Source organism: Meriones unguiculatus, chromosome 3 (genome assembly GCF_030254825.1).
Source record: "Meriones unguiculatus strain TT.TT164.6M chromosome 3, Bangor_MerUng_6.1, whole genome shotgun sequence".
Lineage (NCBI taxonomy): Eukaryota > Metazoa > Chordata > Mammalia > Rodentia > Muridae > Meriones > Meriones unguiculatus.
This window is the reverse complement of record NC_083351.1, coordinates 162,160,984-162,175,582: the sequence shown is the minus strand read 5'-3', so window position 1 is coordinate 162,175,582 and position 14,599 is coordinate 162,160,984. Positions and strand designations below refer to the sequence as shown.

The 14,599-nt window shown below is 40.2% G+C and overlaps 1 protein-coding gene across 2 annotated transcripts; it reads right to left on the bottom strand.

Moving 5' to 3' along the window:
- Positions 1-410: 410 nt before the first annotated feature.
- Ambn (ameloblastin) lies at positions 411-12,963 on the bottom strand. Of its 2 annotated transcripts, none has more exons than XM_021629462.2 (11): positions 12,845-12,963; positions 11,982-12,050; positions 10,425-10,490; positions 8,899-8,946; positions 8,081-8,191; positions 6,503-6,742; positions 5,205-5,243; positions 4,912-4,971; positions 4,764-4,808; positions 4,315-4,359; positions 411-1,497 (listed from the first exon to the last, which is right to left on the bottom strand). In XM_021629462.2, the coding sequence occupies exons 1-11, from the start codon at positions 12,857-12,859 to the stop codon at positions 961-963; spliced, it is 1,275 nt and encodes a 424-aa protein (XP_021485137.1). In that variant the 5' UTR covers positions 12,860-12,963; the 3' UTR covers positions 411-960. The 2 variants fall into 2 exon arrangements, with proteins under 2 accessions (XP_021485137.1, XP_021485139.1); XM_021629464.1 differs by having other exon boundaries at positions 6,503-6,697.
- Positions 12,964-14,599: the final 1,636 nt, after the last annotated feature.

Here is a 14,599-nt window from a genome sequence, read left to right as displayed (position 1 = left end):
CCACTGTTTGGGTCCCTGGGGATGAAACCCAATGTTATGTGTCTTTGCTTGCTGAGCCATCAGCTGGCCCTCAGAAGCATCTTCTCCACAGCACCAGGGCTTGGTCTTCTCATGTCTGAGCATATTTTTATTTTTTGCAGCATTGTGAGATAATATATACACAGCAATGGAGCTTGCCTTAAACTGGCTGTTTTGTTATTATTGTGATATCGGTCAGTTGTGTCCGTTCTAATATTTGAAGGGTGGAACCATAAACCTGATGCCTTGCACGGTGCTTACGACTTAGGTAGACCTTTCAGAGAACTTTGGATAAAATAAATTAAATAAGTTAACCAGTAGCAAACAAGGGGTGAGTATGCTTTTCTTAGCTATTTAAATACATATGAATAATAAGCATATAATTCCTGACATTTTCAGTGAGAAAAATCCTTTATTTAAAATAGGCCAATTGCCTTTTCTTTTCCTAGATTAAATAAAATATTCTACAAATAAGAATGTTTAAATCCAATATATGAAATTCAGTAATAGCAGTCAGGGTTCGCCACCAATCACCATTTAATAAGGCTTAACTGAAATTCTTTAGAATTCTGAAACTAAGTGCTTTGGCTTAGGGAAAGAAGCAGTGTCACATTTCCTGGGTATAATGATGTCATGCTAGTAAGAGAAATCCTACAATGCCTAAGACAGCTATATGCTAGGCCATGAAGTGCTGAGCCTCAGACTTGCTCTGATAACGTTAATAGTATTTCTAAATCACGAAGACAGTTAATACGTTTTATTTCAGTAAGAATGGAAGCAAGAAGGGACCTACGCTATTTCTAGCCACTTGTATTTATTAATACATGCTTAGCGCTCTTAATACCTTCACCGTGGAAGGGTAGTGTTTCAGCAACAAGGTACGCTATGGGGACAGAGCTGGAAAGCTTGTGCACACACAAAGTAGCTGCTATCTCAAGGTTGTCAGGGCTCCTGGAAACGCCATGCGTTGTGCGCCTGGGGCTGGTGCGCTTTGTTTCCAGGCATGAGTGGCTGCTGAGTGTCTGGGGACATGGTGCTATCCATGGTGGCTTCTCCCACACCCAGGGGTGTGGTCACGTCGGCAGCATAGGTTTCATAAACTTCTGCTAGTTCAGGGGTGATGAGTGGGTCAGCAGCTGCAGGGGTGACTCCGAGGAGCCTCTGCCTTTGCCCCGCAGGACCCCTTGCCATGCTGGGGATGTGGTCATTGGGGAAAGCGAGAAGTCCTGCATGGGCACCGGGTGCCATTTGTGAAAGAAGGGCTGGGTTTTCCCGCTTGGCTGGGTTGGCTTCTTGCAGCGGAGAGCCTTCTGGACCCTCTCCCTTCTCAGGGCCTTTGGTTACAGACACTGGAGAGTCTACTTCCACAGTAAAATCTCCGCCCTTGGGTGAATTCTGATTCAGTCCCCTAAGGGTTTGCCTGAAGCCTCCAAATCCTGGGAACATACTTCCATAGGCCATGGGACTTCCTCTTTCTCCCTGGAAAATAAACATCCATCAATGACACAACTGTGTAATTATTCATTCCATGCAACTGTACCTGGTTATGTTCCCTGAGAAGCTATGAACACTAACAAAACAGGGAGTCTGCTGACTGCTCTGTGAAAGCACACTTCTTACAGAACCAGCTTTGAAATAGAGGGGAGAGGATCCTGCACTGATCTGGGTAGAGAAAGGCCATTTGCAGGAAAGGCAGGTAGGTATCTACCACTACTATGAAAACAGCAAGCCGTTAAGAAGGGTGCCGTAAAACAAACCGTGGGGTCCATAACTGTCTTAGTTGAGGAGGAATGCTCTGGGGATCTTGTCATGCCATTTTTCAGTATCCCTCAAATACAGCTCTACGTATGAATTTAAGCCTTCCATTCTCCTCTCTTCTTTTCTCTCTCTCCTTCCTCATCCCCTCCTAGTTTTCCTTTCCCCCTTCTCTTCTCTCTCATACCCTTTCCTTTTCCCCTCCCCCTTTTCCCTTTTCCTTTCCTTTCCTTTCCTTTCCTTTCCTTTCCTTTCCTTTCCTTTCCTTTCCTTTCCTTTCCTTTCCTTTCCTTTCCTTTCCTTTCCTTTCCTTTCCTTTCCTTTCCTTTCCTTTCCTTTCCTTTCCTTCTTTCCTTTCCTTTCCTTTCCTTTCCTTTCCTTTCCTTTCCTTTCCTTTCCTTTCCTTTCCTTTCCTTTCCTTTCCTTTCCTTTCCTTTCCTTCCCCTCCCTTCTCTTCCCTTCCTTCCCTCTCTTTTTTTCCACCCTCCTCTGTTTCCCTCCCTTCCTTCCCTTCTGCCCTATCTTCCTCTCCTTGCCTTCTTTTTTCCTCTCCTTTCTTCCTTTGGTCTTCTCTCTTCTTCCCCTCACCTCTCTCTTCCTCTCCTTCCCTTATCTTCCATCTTTCCCTCTCCCTCCTCTTTCTTTCCCCTCTTTCCTTTCCTCCCTTCTCTCTCCATCCCTTTCTTTCTCCTCCCGTTCTCCCCTTCCTTCTTTTTTTCCTTAGATTTTAAAAAAATAAAGTATAAGAAAAAGACTGATTTCTCAGGAGTCACAAAATACCCCACTTCCCATGGACATATAGAATTCTAGAACTCGGCATGTTTTTTTTTTTTGCTGTCACAACTATGGAAACCAAAGTCTAGGACTATTTGTATTTGAGCAGAGTTGTGTGATTTCCTCACTGTTTTGATTCATTTCAAATCTCACTTTTAGTTTTCCCACTATATTTATTGTGCTTTTTTCATAAACAATCACAAAATCTTTTGAGAACGAGGAAAAATATACTTACGTTAATAAAATGGTAATTAGTATTTATTTTAGGAGTTTACTTTTAGCCAGCTGTGTTGGTATTATGTAAATAAAATCCTCTCTCCTTCCACTCTTCTTGGCTTTTTACACGGTCTCATAACATCTCTAGAGATGGCCCTGTGACCCACCCCTGGGCTGGGCTGTCTTACTTTCCTTCCTCTTTTCTTCTAATAACATGGTTGTTACCCTTGTCCCATGAATTTGACATTATTTTCACAGTGTCTGTCTTCCAACTCATGAGATCATTAAGCCTCATAGCATGTTCTGTGTTTTTGGCACACAGAAGGCACTAACAAATGGTGAGATAGCAGTCTTATTTTAGTGGAAGCCTGTGTGTACATTTGTTAATTCAGTAGGCTATGCCATTGGCAACGAATTGTTAACTTGCTATAGCATTAGTTTCATTTTACACCCTAACAGATGTAACTAGTTGACATTTCTGGGAGAAAAGGTCAAGTTATGTGAGCTTATTGATCTCAAATCTGACAATTTTTATATGTACCAACAGTAACAAAACAGTAGGCTTTCACTGGTTTATAATATACTCTCATTGGCCTAAAATGCTCTATAATAATCAAAACTTAAATTCAACTTTTCCCTTTTTGGTCTTTTAGTTTTATGAGCTGAATTACTTTGGGTTACTTTTTGCCCTATTTTTTGGGGAAGCTAAATAGTCCTAAAAGGCATGGGATGTCTGTCTGAACCACATATCTTTTGTACTTTGAAGTGTTTGCATCTCATCATGCTGACTTCTCTTTGAGGAGAGGTGACTTCTGCTCACATACAAGAAGTGGCACAAAGCTGAGCTCAGTGGCACACACCTGTAATCCCAACACTGAGGGAGGCAGAGGCAAGCAGATCTCTGTGAGTTCGAGGCCAGCCTGGTCTACAAAATGAATCTAGGACAGCCAAGGCTACACAGAGAAACCCTGTCTCAAAAACCAACCAACCAAACAACCAACCAGAGAACGTCAACAAGAAGTTGTTGCACCCTAGGTGAAAATATGGCCATCACTCAGGAACAAATGATTGGAAAATATGATAAAAAACAACAACAAATCTTTTGAGACAGGGTCTCATACAGTCAAGCCTGGCCTTAAACTCTTTGTGATCCTGCTCCCTCTATGTCCTGAGGATTTGGATTCTATGCATCACCATCATTCTTAGCCCTATAAATCTTTTGATACTGCTTCTGAATCAAGCTTTCAGCTTTGGAGTAGAACAATCTGAGTCTATAATCCTTCAGGTACATTTATCTTTATTTTATGCACATTGGTGTTTTGACTGCATGTATGTCTGTGTGAGGGTGACGGATCTCCTTCAACAGGGGTCACAGACAGCTGTGAGCTGCCATGTGGGTGTTGGAATTGAACCTGGGTATTCTGGAAGAGCAGCCAGTGCTCTTCTCCAACTCTCCAGACTCTCCATCACATACTTTTATAGTCATTGCCTCTTGCAGACATAATGGTCGTCCCTGGCCATTGTTTTAAGAAGTTAGAAGGTAGTACTCACAGGCATTTCTTCTGAGCTCAGGAAGCTAACTCTGGCAGGAGCATTCTGTTCAAAAGGAAACAGAGTGTCACTGTGTGAGTCAGCAGCATTCTGTGACTCTCTTATCAACTCAAGACAAAGCCAAAAGCCAGTTAGTATTTCCTTAAGACTTGGCAGTGCTGTGTCCAGAGGCACAGCAGAGACCTGACTCATTATTGAGTGAACAGAGCCAGTTTGACAGATTTAAAATTAACTTTCTCTTTAATACATTTGTGTGTGTGTGTGTGTGTGTGTGTGTGTGTCTAGAATATGCAGGTAGAGAAGCTTGCCACCTTACTATTTAAATCATGACTGTAGGTGTTTAGGGAATATTCATTTGGAATATCTCGTGTTAGGTATGGGTTCTGTGACTTCAGCCCTCAAGATGATGCTGATATCTAACTGGTGCGTTTTACAGAATATAGACTTACCAGCTGGTTTGCTCCATAAGACATGTAAAACATTCCTGGGTAAAACTGAGCAGAACAAAATAGTTATAAAAAAAAAGTGAATCTTCCCAAGATAAGCCATTTATGTAAGTCTCAAACACAGAAGTGGGAGCTGGAAGCAGATACTTACAGCCGCGGCTTTGCTGTGTGTCACTGGCCCCCGAGAGATGGAGCGGGCTATCTGGAACATCTTTAAGAGGCAGAAAGCAGAAGAGTCAACTGGCACAGGCAGGGCTCCACTGCCATCACGTTTAAGAGCCCCAGAGACATTTTTTAATCGATTAGTGTGAAAAATTAGTGCTTAATATTTAAGAAAAAGGAAATCAGAAACACTCTACAACCACAGGTAAGTAAGAAAATAAAAAAAAAAAGTCATTCAAACTCTTTGAAATATAGAGGTACCTTATTGAGGTTTATACTTACTGTTGGGAATTGCGGATCAGCGAAATCCATTATTGGGACCTGTATCATAAGAAAATATTGAAACTATCAGTCAGAGCAGGCAAACTGAGTACTCACTTGTCTTGCTTATAATTACAATAAAGCAGTTAAAAATATATATATGAGACAGGGTTTCTCCGTGTACGCTTGGCTTTCCTGGAATTTACTCTGTAGACCAGGATAACTTTCTTTTTTAATATCTTCTTCTTTAAATTAATTAATTAATTACAATTCATTCACATTGTATCCCTGCTCTAGCCCCCTCCCTCCTCTCCTCCTAGTCCTACCCACCCTCTGTCTTCTCCCCCTATGCTCTTTCCCTAGTACCCCTCCAACAGAGCCAAAATACCTGGGCCCAGGGGAGCCTGCAGAGACTGATACTCCAACCAAGGACCATATATGGAGAGGACCTAGACCCCTTGCTCAGAGGAAGCCCATAAGCTGCTCAGTTTCCAAGTGGGTTCCCTAATAAGGGGATCAGGGGCTAAATCTGACATGAACTCAGTGGCTGGCTCTTTGATCACCTCCCACTGAGGGATACAGCCTTGCCAGGCCATAGAGGAAGATAATGCAGCCAGTCCTGATGAGACCTGATAGGCTAGGGTCAGAGGGAAGGGGGAGGAGGACCTCCCCAATCAGGCTAACTTTCAACTCAAAGATCCTCTTGCCTTTGCCTCTGTAGTACTGGGAGTAAAGGTGTGTTTCAAGCCCAGCATCTTCTTAGGCTTAAAAAGGCTCATAATGTTCATCTTTCCAGGATTTCAGTCAGGATGATATAAGGGATATGAATGCCTGCTACATAGTACTGATAGTTACGTAGCACCTTCCCTTTTCTATCCATTGTTCTTTACAGAACCACGTAGCTGTATTTTATCTGCAGAGAGATAATAATGTAATATCCTACTTGCTATGCAGAGGACACAGTCACTGTACTGTACTATTACCAACACTGAAAAACCCAAGGTAGTGGGCCTCGACTTCTCTGAGCTATTTCCCATTCCCCAGGGAAGGTTCCATCAAGCGAAGTTGAGAGATACAGATCTTTTGGAATCTAGTGTCTCTGATGGCAAAAAAATAGAAATGGATACTTATGTTTCATGAAAGAATATTAATAAAGCATTCATGTTTTAGTATATTAGGCCCAAGAGAAGGGATTATTTAAACATATCCCGCCAGTTGTTTTTTCTTTCATTGTGTTAGTGGGCGATCCTGATCTGACTTCAAAGAATTACCTCAGGGGGACCTCAAAGAATTGCCTCAAGGGGACCTCCAAAAATTACCTCAGCTGTTGGTGGATTCTCTGATGGCACCACCTGCGGCTCATCTGCTGCTGTCAGTTCTCCTTCCTGCAAGGGCAGCTGTCCAGGGTGCATTGGAGGCTGAGGCCCTGGCTTCTGGGGTGTGCCCTGGACACCGGTTGGAGCAGTAGGCTGGAGGAAGGGTTTCATTCCTGGCTGGTGAGGCTGCAGGGATGGCTGTGATGGGAGAGGTGGGGGATGCACAGGCAAAGAATATTCATACTGTAGAGAAATTTGAAAAGAACGTCAGGAAGAGATGGTTCATTGAACCATGGTGGCTAGAATTTCTACAGCAAAGTGCTTGGATGCTTGCTGTTTGGAAGGAAGGGTTCTTGAAGTAGAGTTTGCGCAGGAGGTAGAGGCAATGTACTCAAGAAAGTTTCAAATGCACTTACCCCTCTGCCTTGGTTGGGGTGTGGAAAGCTACGTACCTGAGCTTTTTGATGGAGTGACTCATTCCCTCCTCTGGGTAACCACCACTACCTGTGTGTGTCTTTATTCACCACTTCCTTTCTGGACTATAAGAATTTGTCAAAAAACTTTTCCCTAAGTCAACTGGCAGAGAACAGTATCTTATATATCTTTATATCCCTCCTATTTAACATATGAATATTGCTACTAATAAGTGCCCAGTGTGTAATTTAATCAAGACAGTAGTTAAAATACTTAAATGCTTTCATCAGAGATCTGCTTTGGAAGCAATCAAGTGGAGCAGTGGCCACTAAGAGCAAATTTTATATGATCAGTGTGGCCTTGTAGATAATGCTGTTTTGGAAGTCCACGTAGAATTAAAAGCAACCGTTAAACCACCACGTGGTTTTCTGTTTGCTATTTTAGAAACTACCTCGGATTGGCTGCATATTGCTTGTAGGTTACTAGCATATTCCTGGACCAGGTATGGAAATCTCATATGGAATTCTCATACTGACTTGACTCTGCTTCTTGTCTTCAGCCATTGCCCTTGTATCAAATCCTAGCGCATCCATCACTTCTGCCTTGCCATCAACACCTTGAAATATGTCCCATCAGATTTGATGTCCCACGAGCCTTTTGAAGTCTCCTTGAGCCATTCAAAAATGTTCTGATTTTTTACTCCCAAACCACAGTTTGGATAGCATTCTTATTAGGACTCTAATAAATGACAGTTGACAGCTCGATGTATTTATTGGTTTCTAGTTGGCTCGCGGTGTTTTCAATCAGGATGATTATTGTCATTTGAAATTAGTCTTTAGGTAATTATTTAGGAAATTTTGATTAAAGTGAAAATTGCGCAGTGCAGCACGGTTTGTCTTTCGAGGTTGTTTATTGTCATTTCTGACATTCTTACGTAGACCTCTTATTTCAGAGGCTATGTGAAATAAATATTCAAATTTACTTTAAAATTTAAAGAAATCCTTAAGTAACACCAGTTATAGATAGTTGATTTGTTTGGTACTAGGGGAATTTTTTTTTTGTTGGTATCTAATTTGCATTTGCTGCTATTAGGTATCAATTTCAGGAAGAAAAGTAGGAAAAGATCTTAAAGCTTGAAGTTTGAACACATGGCTGTAATGAGCTTACCTGTTGGGTTTCATGTTCCGATGGTCTTATCCACGGGAAAGAACTATGTGGCGGGAGGAGTCCGTGCAACCATAAGGTATTAAGTGCTTTTCCGAAGCCAAGTCTCGAATACTGACAGGGAGAAAGAAAGCACACATAAGTTTTAGTGTTCCGAGACAAAAAGCAAAAGTGATGCTGGTTTATGTAAACCAGGTAAGTCACCCCTCCCTTCCAACAAAACTGATTTATGTTCTGGGTCATGTCACAACCTACCGTAAGCTTGTTTGAGATTTAGCGTTTTGGCAATTTGTGTTTGGGGCCACTTAACAAAATCATTAGTGTAAGAAAGGATTTTGTCTTACTTGAGGAGATTCAGCACGTATATTGAAGGTTTATTTTGTTGGTGTCTTGTGACAGGGTTATACTATACCATGTCCCTAGACTGGGACCTTTCTGCTTCAGTCTTCTAAGTACAGGAAATATGGTTTTAATTTTTCTCTGACACCACACATCGTTATTATTAGAATTTGTTTTTTTGAGACTGACAATGTAGCTCAGGCTGGCTCTGAGCTTACAGCATTCTTCCTGCCCCAGTCTCCCAGTGACTGGGGTTACAGAGTGGGTGCCCTGTGCTTGGGCTAGCACACTTTATTTTGTTTCAGGCTTTCTTAACCACTCATTTCTTCTCTCAATATTTAGGTATTACCTATTAATAAATAGATGTTGTAACATCATGGTACTACTGCTGTCAAAGCCACCAACCATAAATAAATAAATTTTGAAATAAATTTTTGAAAATAAAAGTCTTCATGAAGATCTCACTCATCTCCTACGGTTACCTGAGAAAGTGCGTTGAGTCCCTGCAGGCTTCCCAACTGTCTCATTGTCTATGATTTAAAAAAAGTAGATTAGTGTTCTAACATATGTTAGATGACCCTCTGACACAACTGATATCTCATGCTATTCAACAGCATTGATACAAATCTTGAGTAAAGCTAAAATAGACACAAATCATAGAATTATATTATCACTGAAGGGAAGAAATGTAAAGTGTAGCTTTGCCATTGCCATGGCCAGTCTGAAAGCAGTGAGCTTCCTTCTTGCCATTAATGAACAGGAAAAATACTAGTTAATCGGTGTCACATTGAGACTTAGGAAAACATCTTATTCAAATACAACAGCAGAGACAGTTGTGAGAATACTGCCTTTTCAAGCTCCTTCCTTTTCCCTCATTTAAATCATTTTACTTTAATTATTTTTACAAATTTAGCTTGAAAAAGAATTTGGAAAAATAGACAATACAAATAAACCCTCACTTCCTTTTCCCCCGGGGAAAAAAAGACCTCAAAATGATAGCTATTAAACACTGTAGGAAGTGCTATCTAGGTGGATCGCCAAGAGCGCCGCTGTTTCTAGAGAAAGTACATTTCCATTTCCAGCCCCACTGTTTTGTGTGTGTGTGTGTGTGTGAGATGGATCCAGGTTGGGCTCCAATTCATGATCCTCCCCACCTCCGCCTCTCTCGATGTTGGCATTACAAGATGAGTTCTACCATACCTGGCCTACATTTGCTTTTTAAATGGGAGAAGACTAATGTTGCTTGCGTTGAATTTGAGCTAAAGGCTCGGGGGGGGGGGGAAGAGCTCAGTGAAGCTAGCCTCCGTGTGAAATGTCATGGGCCCATATGCGCACTGATGGCTCTCTTGGATGAAATCTTGCAGGGCCGTGTGAGAACTTGGGACAGTTATCTGTGGTTCTGTTCGCTTTCTCGTTGTAAAATCTTCCTATTTTACTGCGGTTTTCTAAATTTACACTTCCAAATTTATTTATGGGATCTTTATAGGAACAATTATAGAATAATGTTAATTATAAAATAATGTTAATAGTGGGACTTTTTTAAGCAGCAAGACTTTGTACAAGTATATTTGTTTCATGAGAACTTTACCATCTAAGATATAAGTGGCAGAGCTGAATGTAGGTTGTTTCCAACTATAGAATAATGTGTTTCAACAGGTACAATAGTTAATTAATGTACATATACTACAGTAAGGATTATTTGTTAATGTTGCTTTGATTCACATAAAAATGACCTAAAACTTAAAATATCTCAGAGTTTAAAACTAAAGTAGACTCATGAGATAAAGTTGTAGTAAATGTCATCAGCATTTAAACAGTTTCTCAGAATGATAGTTTAAGTTTTCTGGGCTAGGCAGGGTAAGAAACAATACATCAGATCTATGTACAATCAGGATATACCAGTATAGAAATTATATGTATATATATATGAATTTATAAATATAACTTTACATAACACACACACACACACACATATATACACACACATAATGGCTCTGATGATACATACCTCAAGGCTCAAACTAGCCATACCAGGAGGTGCCATGCCTTGAGCCCCAGGTTGTTGAGGAAATGCCTAAGTAGAAATATGAACAATCTTTAGTTCTTTGCTGTGACTCTTCTCTAAATGTGTATTTGGAGTAAGAGGTCAGTGCAGAAGAGTGCGTCCAGCAGAGAGGCTACCATATTGGTTAACCACTCAAATGACTTGGGTTTTTGGCTAGAATGAAGAATTAAAATCGTCTGGAGGAATTGTTATAGTTAGTAATTTTGCTCCCACATCAATTTTTTTGTGTCCATCTTAATACTATGTTGCTGTAAGAGGGAATGCATTTACAATGAGAAATAAAACAAGAGAACAAAACACAAGAGTACTTTACAGTCTTTCATATGATCACATGTAAAAAGCAAAGGGGACAATTATGAGCTGATTTTTCTTTTGTGCTTTTTATAACTGTCCGTGCTTCTGGTTTACGGGCTATTGTATGAGGTTATACATTGAGAAGTCATGTGCAGAACCCATCCTGCCTCTCGTTCAGAAGGCTTTAGCCAGCCCTCTGTGCCGTTATTTAAGGATTACTTTGGTCGTAAGTTCACAGATCCGTGTTTAATATTTTAGATCATGGGATGGACAGATGGCTTAGCAGTTGAGAGCACCTGTTTTTCTTCCAGCGGACCAGGGTTTGGTTCTCAGCATCCATGGCAGGTGGCCCACCACCATCTGTAATGCCAGCTCCAGGGCATTTTATGCCTCTGACCTCCTTGGGTGCCTGCACTCATGTGTGCACACAAACAGGCACACACACATATGTATAAGTAAAAATAATAAAAATATACATTAAATTTTTTAGACCACGCAATGGATAGTTTTCCTCAAAGTATTCTAGTACTAAGTACTGTGCTATTGTCAAGCATAAGTATATTTACAAATAGCATTTTGAAAATATAAAATACTTTTATTTCTAAACATTTTTTTAATTTTTCATATGTTAATAAGCACAAATACCAGTGTCTGAAGGTGGGTGGAAACTGGAGACTGGAGAGTAGAATTTAGGGAAATTAGACTCTTAAATTTAAAATAAAAAAAAATATTTATTTCAGACAAGGTTTTGGTAAGTAGCTCAGACTGGCTTTGAACTTGTTACGTAGCCAAGGCTAGCTTATAATTCACAAGGCTTCCAGCTTCCCAAGTGCGGGATCAGTTCTGAGCTATCTTGCGTACCAGAAAATTGGGTTTGAGAACCCTTGATTTCATGAACATTCTCATATACCTAGTGCTGATATTGTAACTCTTTTCTTCTTTTATTTACGCTACAGGGTCTTGGTCTGCGTGAGTTGATGTGAGACGTAAAAGTTGTCTTTGAAATATTCTAAAATATTGTCTGGAGTAGAACAATTATGTTTGCCTCGCTGCTGTTAGACAACTGACATCTGGCCACTGCAACTTTTGATGCACCAGGAGCTACACACTGGATTAAATCAAGCCTGAACCCCTCAGACAGAGACTTCCCCAGGGTTGCTTTTGTCAGATGCAGGAGCCTGGTAGAACCCGGTGGGACAGACTTACCGGCACGGCGAGGCTCATTTTCACTAGGGACAGGAACAGGATCAAGCCCTTCATTTTGAAAAGTGGAATCTAAAACACAGGTGGGTCGGAATATTAACATCAGGCGGAATTGCATTAGTAATGGTCAAAGTACATTTCCAAGGCTGAGTGTCTGTTCTTCTAAGACAATCAGGTTTAAGTAAAAACCCCAAAACTTAATAAAAGCAAAATATTGCTAACCAACTGGTTCCCAGGATGAAATGATGAGCAGTTAAAAATACACTTCTGAGCACTTATTTATATGAAGCTGCAATCTGAATGAACACTTCAGAACGAGCTCCAGGAATATTCTTTAAATTGCTGTGCTTTGCTTCATAACATAATCTAGCAACCTCCATTCACAGAATTTTATTCTTTGTTTAAATTCAGATAAAATCTGGAAAATGTCTGAAATACAACCTAGGATTGTATCAGAATATCATGTCAAAATGTTCAGCTTTCAAATTAAAGCTGAATATATTTATCTGCTTTGATATTAATGATTTTCCTTCCTAACAATGAATACTCTGAAGATGTATTTTGTAAGGTCAAAAGGCCCCCCAACTCTAGCATGAATGCAGCACTGATCAATAGATGTGCTATTCTATTATAAATTAGGCACTGTCACTAATAGTCACAAACCTATTTTTAAACAGTTGTACAATAAGTTTATTTTCTTAGCTGAGTGTTATTGTTACATTTTCTGGAACATTCTAATGGTTGAAATAAGCTATTATTCAGCACCTTGTGATAAAGGAAGATAGCTTTTCTTTGTAAAGGTTATCTGGAGATAGGAAAAGAGAATTTACAGCAAACACATGGAAATGATAAAAATCACATTTTACCTTAGATGCTGACATTCACTTGTGCTCCCAGGCCTGATGATGCCAATCAAAACAGTTCTAAGAGAAGAAAATTAATTTTTTTTTTCTGGACTGTGCCTGGGGCTCTCTCTGTGTCTCTCATTCTGGAAAGATCAGAAACCCTTATTTAAAGCACCAATCCACCAATCAAAGTGAAGCAAATGTAGGGGGAAAAAAAACCCATGCTCCCGCTAATTAGTCCACACCCTTGTACTGCATGTGAGGACATTGGGCCTGTAGGGTCTCATTATTTTAAATTGTAACTCAGCCCCTGTATTTATTCAGAGAACTGATTGCAGGGAAGACAGTAAAGGGATAATGGACATGGGCTTTGAAGACAATCATTTTGGTGAGCTTTGGGAAATATATGTAAAATAGGTAGAAAACAAGTCATTATCTGTTTTGTATAAGGGTTTATCTGTAGATAAAGCTAGTGACCCAATGCCAGCATTCTTAAAATTTTGACCCTCATGTTTACTGTGGTAAAAGTAATCTTCATCCTCACCTCACCCCACCAACTTGCATACCCTAGGATGAAACACTAAATTACCTTCTAGGGTTTGAAAGGGAAGATGAAAATGTTGACCAGATGCTGAAAATTTTTTTTTCTTTCTTTCAGAATTTCCTAGGTGTTTTCATCTCAGGATAATTGACTAGAGATGACCATTAAACCAAAAAAAGAAGAAATTTAAGTTGGCTCCTCTGCAAGAATTACAGAAAAATTTTGGTACATGTTCTCTGTGGGGAAAGAAAAAAAAATTAGAATATTCTACTGGAACCAAACAAATCTAAGATCACAACTCAACCCCTCCTCTTTAGAGAGTCAGTTACCAGGCATCATTATCAAACCAGATTAATAAGGTATCTTTGGGTCACTTAAAAAGTCAGCGTCAACATGGATAGGTTTCCCTCCATGAGCAGATAAGAATGATATGACAGAATATAGACAGATGTAGACAGAACACCAGCTGCTTAACATTTTTTTCTGCTCTCCTAAGGTGTGATTTTATACGTGGGATAACCATTTAAGACTACTTTATGAAGAAGGGATGACTCAGTATATGCTTTAGGAGAGTAGAGATTGTGCCAATTACAGGGAACATCGAGGAAGCTGGTATTTTGGGAGAAAGATGTCTTCACACTCAACTGCAGACCTAATAGCTTCAAATAATGTTATTTAAGAAGCTCAATGCTGCTCCCCAAAGACATAGACTGTTAGGTGAAAACCTTAGAGCGTAGCATGGGACACACCCTACAAGAAACTCCACAGAGCTACTACTCTTTGGTTGCTCATCATAAATAGATAGTAGGATCCCATCACTGAAGACACCACTACAGGTTTTGATTGTAGGACATAGAGAGGTTAGTCTCAAGCCGACCAGGAATCTACCTCTCTGTCGTCCAGCTTTCATAATGCTAAAAGGTGGCATTCAGACCTCTGAATGAAAAAACAAACAAACAAAAACAAAAAAAAACTACTTATCCAGTACTGAACCCCCAAGTGCTTGCCAGGCAAGAAGTGCTCCTTGGAGTATTAGTGGCATAACTGCGATCGGACAACTGATGGCTTTGTGATTGGATTTGATGCCTTGACCATAGGAGACAATTCATGCCTATGTCTGTAAACCTAGTCAAAAGCCCCTGGCTTTGGATGTCACAGGCCCTAGAAGGGAGCTTACTATTGTTATTTTGCTAAATTGTCCTGCTGTCAAACTGCATTTGAAATATTTGTGTTTA